General features: G+C 39.4%; 1 protein-coding gene across 1 annotated transcript; it reads left to right on the forward strand.

The window, feature by feature from the left end:
* Nucleotides 1-721: 721 nt before the first annotated feature.
* LOC144256698 (olfactory receptor 14C36-like) lies at nt 722-1,654 on the forward strand. Its single transcript, XM_077802122.1, has one exon. It carries the CDS (start codon nt 722-724, stop codon nt 1,652-1,654), a length of 933 nt encoding a protein of 310 aa, XP_077658248.1.
* The last annotated feature ends 3,763 nt before the right edge of the window (nt 1,655-5,417 follow it).

The following is a 5,417-nucleotide window of genomic DNA, read 5'->3' on the forward strand; positions in this document are numbered from 1 at the left end:
TGCAGTCAGGTCACCTCAGTTTTCACAACACTGGACCTGTGAGCCTGGGTGGGAAAGTGAATTCTTGAGACGCTTTCCAAATGAGCCCATTTTTTTTCGTGTTCATGGAGATATATTCTCCACCATTATGAACAGTTTCCTATATATTAAAAAAAAGTAGAAAGTAGTTACTTATTTGCCTTATTAAATGTGAATACAATAGCAAAATAATGTGGAAATTATATTCATGCACTAAAGTGAAGATAAATAAATTGGAGAATATTAAAGAATGCACTGTCCAGCAGGTGGCCATGAAGGAGAAGAGGGGAAAACCCCTACAAATGCTCCACACGGGAGTCTCAGGAGGTCAGGAAAGGCCTGATGGGGAGCTGAGGACAAGCCCTGCAGGTCACACCCATACCCTGGGCTTCAGACCTCCACACCTGCACTGGGAGGTGCACTCTTCTCAGAAATGACTAAACATATCAAAAAACCAAGAGTGACCTTCCTCTCCAGGAAAGCAACAGAAATAGAAGAAATACTTTGAATAAGAATATGTAAAATAATTGATTTTTTTTCAAATAATTGTTATTGTCAATGGATGTTTTTTAACACATGCTAGACAAGTACAGTATGACTGAGCAACAACCCTAGCCCCAAGCAATTGTAATAATCATGTTTTTATTTTTTTCTTTCTATCTCTTATCTATGTATCTTCCCAAACAGCTAGAATTTCCAGCAAATGGCCAATGCCACCATGGTAACTGAATTTCTCCTCCTGAGCTCTCCTGCGGGCTGGGATCTGAGTTTCTTCTATTTCACAGTATTCCCAATGACCTACCTGGGTACCTTGTTAGGGAACCTTCTCATTGTATCTGTCACCACTGCTGACCAGAACCTGCACACACCCATGTACTTCTTCCTCAGGAACCTGTCCATCTTGGACATGTGCTTCATTTCTGTCACTGTCCCCAATGCCTGTGTCAACTCTCTCACTGGCAACAGGGCCATTTCAGTGGCTGGCTGTGCAACACAGATCTTCTTGGTCATTTTCTGTGCATGTGTTGAAATTCTGTTTCTCACCATCATGGCCTGGGACCGCTATGTGGCCATCTGCCAGCCCTTCCAGTACCTGCTCATCATGAGCCCTCAGTTTTGTGTCCACATCACCCTGGCTTCCCTGCTCAGTGGTCTGCTGTATGCAGGTGTGCACACTGGAAACACATTCCGGCTGTCCTTCTGCCAGTCAAATGTGGTCCATCAGTTCTTCTGTGATGTCCCCTCCCTGCTGAGGCTCTCCTGCTCAGACACCACCAGTAACCAGGTCCTCCTTCTTGTCTCTGCTGTGCTGATTTGTGGTAGTTGCTTTACATTTATTGCCATGTCATATATTCGCATATTTTCTACTGTGCTGAAATTTCCCACTGGGAAGTCAGTGAAGGCCTTCTCCACCTGCACCCCTCACATCCTCGTGTTTTCCGTGTTCCTCAGTTCTGGCACAGCTGTGTACCTGAGGTCCTCAGCAACCTCTGACACCCTCCAGAACATGGTTCTCTCTGCCTTTTACACCATGGTTCCTCCCTTCCTGAATCCTCTTATCTACAGTCTCAGGAACAAACAGGTAAAGGAAGCTGTGAGGAGAGTAATGCAAAGACAGTTGTTCTCAAGGAAATAATAAAGATGCTTTTCAGTATTATTCTAATTTCCCTATTTGGGGTTCTTGATTAGAGATGATGCTCTTCATAGCTGTGCTTCAGAATTTATACTGCTTACTCTAATGTCACCTTATTGGGTCCTTGGTACTTCAACTTACAAAATAATTTTTGTTTTAATTTACACCATCATTTCTATTTATTCTTCGTAAAATGTATAAAGTTTTAAAATGCATCTTTTATAAATGAGTATAATTCAAGTTGTTTGCTATAATCATTTGAGATTATATATGTTTATGATTCATCAAATAGTTTGTAGTACTTTTATCACGTAAAGTCACAGATGCAAACCTTACAAAACAATCATGAGAACATCCTGAAATCATTTGATCATATTTAGTGATTTCATTTAGTGATGTGTGAAATAAATATGGAAGATCTATGATACACAATTGTGTGAATGTAAATACATTGGAAATAACACAAAAATCAAATCCTAAAGAAGTTATAACCGAAAGTGTAGAGGGAATCATAGTAACATTTCTCTCCTTCTAGAACATAGAAAAAGAGGAAAATCCTTGTCCATGAAGTAAACAGAGTGCCATGGTTACCAACCCCCGTGTCCTGACAGTCAAACCCATCCCCTGGGGAAGCCACATTGCCTTCCTAGGCCGTGTTGGATGCCAGTCTTTTTTATGTCCATGATGGACCCAGAGATGGAGACCAAACCTTAGGGCTAAGTTGTAGGTGAGCATTAAGATTGTTGTCTCCCCCATGTAACTTAATTCTGTAATATTTAAGACATTTGTCTTGTCTTATAAAAATGAAATGATAGATACTAATTATCTGAGCTAAGTGTCTCCCCTATGTCAACTATCAACTTTCTGTAAGTATGTAATGTAAGCCTGTATCTGTACATGTCCTCTAATGCCTTTTTGCAGTCATTCATCCTCTCACAGAGTTTATGTCTTTTAAAATATTTTAGTGGCCAAACTGGAATGTGTTTTGCTAGTTATTAATTGCAACTGACATATACTCACTGTCAATGGATCTAGAAATTTTAATATAACAAAATATGAAAAAAAGAGTCCATATATATTGCAGGCAATGCATCAAACTCCAAATTCTGAGAACAATTTTTTCACCAGTTCACTAATAAGAAAATAGTGGACAAAATTATAAATATATGTATTAACTAGGAAAATACAAAAATCTAAATATATGTGAATAATGAATAACAGCATCTCTTAAAGTTTGCAGACAAGGGAATACTTGTAGTAGGAACCCATGAGCACCCCAGACAATCAGCAGGAAGCCTTGACCTGCTGTAACAGGATCCAACCAGAACACAGGCTCCATCCATTGTGTCTGACCATTGGGTCTCCCTGCTCCAATGATCCCTGCTAGAGCAGAAGGCCCTTCAGAGCACCACAGATGACTTCTGTGACCTCCACCTTTACAACTATAACCTACTGAATCCTAATGAGTGGCATTCAAAATCTTACATGAGTTGAGGTGACAATTAAGTTTAACTTTAATGCATAAATTTAGAAAAAAATAAATAGCATAAAACCAGTCCTATTGAGAGACATCCATCTTGGTGAAAGTCATTGGATATTTAACTTGTATTTTAAAATGTTTTATACCAAAAAAGCTGGTTGCAAAGGAGATGCGAATAACTAAATATTGGTACAAAGACTATATGGAATCCCATATTGGATTTCAAATTATGCAAAGCCATGAAGATAACTTCCCAAGGACAGAAAAATAGAGAACATGAGTTAAAAATAGATAATAGCAGCAGCTAATTATTAAGACATTTCTTCGCATATAAAATAAGGGATTGTTTTAATCTATTTAATGTGGTTCTTCTCTTGTTATTTATTAAATTATCTGCATCAAGAGACAATATCACCTTTTCAGACATGGATATGGAAGAAGTTACTAGTGTAGTCTACTGTTAAATGATTCAAAACAGAATGATAAGTAATGTCATTGTGACTTGGTGAAATTGGCCATGTGAAGGCTCAGACTGGGGTGACAGAGGCATAGGTACTGAGTTTGGACTCTTGGGTTCAAGGGGCAAGTCTCAGCAGCATGGCTTTATGAGCCAGTTCCTAGGAGCAGACTGACAGCTGATGAGCTCACAATGGGCCCCGACTTACTGGATCAAATGAGTTTCCTGAGAAAATGCTCAAGTTACTCTGGTTTTTTGATTCTGCTTTCTTTATCTATTTCTTTCTTTAAATATTTATATGTATTTTAGTTGTAGTTGCACCCAATACCTTTATTTATACGTGGCACTGAGGATCGAACCCAGGGCCTCACTCATGCTAGGCGAGTGCTCTACCACTGAGCCCCAGCCCCAGCCCCTTGATTCTGCTTTCTCAGTAAGAATTTACAGGACCCCACAATTTATTAGTGCATCTGGTGATGCAAAGCTGGATTGTAGAATATGCAACCCAGAGATGGAAGTGACCAATTCAAATATGCCCCAGTGTTCACTGAATTATCTGTGCAGATCGATATTTACATCAAGATCAATTCAAAGTTTTAGATGTTCTTCTAATTTTTGTAATTTTATGGATGCAAACATAGTTGTTCAACATTTAAAAAATCAAAGATACACACCAACTTAACCAGAGAAGTAGAATCAGAGTCTGTGGTGCATTTCCACCTGGTCCAGCAGCCAATCATCCTCGAGTCAAATATAGAAATGTTCCTTTCTAATGTACAAACAAAAGTGGATTTCCTATGAGTAAAATTGCTCCTACTTTGATTACTGGTTCCAATGCAATGGCATGAAAGTCCACAGACTTCTGTAGGACATAAGATTCCCAGTAAGACAGGATGTTCTTCCATCATAGGAATCCAGCATCATGTCCAGATTTGCTCTGTCAAACTAACATGTGTCCAGCTCAGTCTATTCATCAGGGTGAATATTTTATTGTGTTTGGAGCATCAGTAGCACTTTTCCCCAATTTAGCAAGCCTTATTTAAACTTAGAATTGTATAGGATTTAGGATAAAAGATGGGGTGCAGAATTCCTTTCAAAAGTCAAATTGTTGATTTTTCAACTGGAATTGAGCTTTTATCCTACCTTAGTCACATCTCTTATGATGAAAGTGGAATATGCAAGGCCAGTATCTGTCCTAGATGTTTTAAGGGTTGATGTGAATCTAAGAAGCAATCCCTGGGAACTACCCCTGCCTGGCCTAGGAGCAGGATGCAACATTTGCTCAGTGGCTGGGACCACATACCAGTCCCTGTGGAAATGCAAATAATTTATTTTGGTAAAATACCTCTTTAGAATTGTCTAATAGCACAGTATGGGCCTCACTTCTCAAAGCTGGTATTTAGGTGGAGAGACTTCAAGTAGAAAGATCAGCAAACTGAATTAAAGATAAACAGAAAACCCCAACTAATGAGTTTACTGTGAGGTTCCCAGATGGAAGAGTTGAATTTTGTTCACTGACATCCACAGTCCCTCTCCAAGCTCCATTTTTGAGAAAATCTGGAGAAGTGCTTCTAGCCCGACACCCACGCTGGCTTCATGAAAGAAGGTTTGATTGTGAGAAAATGCTAGGGAGTTTTAAACTAAAGAGACAAAACTCTAATTACCTTTAAAACCAGCTCCAGGACTGCTCCTCCCAGCTCTAGACTCAAGCCACCTAATGTGGTAGAGAGGTTTACTGAAGTGGCTAGCGAGAGAGAGAAAACGTCAGGTAGTGGACTTTTATTGGGGAACAGGAAATTCTAGGGAAAACCCATCCAATGAAGATTAAG

Source organism: Urocitellus parryii, chromosome 1 (genome assembly GCF_045843805.1).
Source record: "Urocitellus parryii isolate mUroPar1 chromosome 1, mUroPar1.hap1, whole genome shotgun sequence".
Taxonomy (NCBI): domain Eukaryota; kingdom Metazoa; phylum Chordata; class Mammalia; order Rodentia; family Sciuridae; genus Urocitellus; species Urocitellus parryii.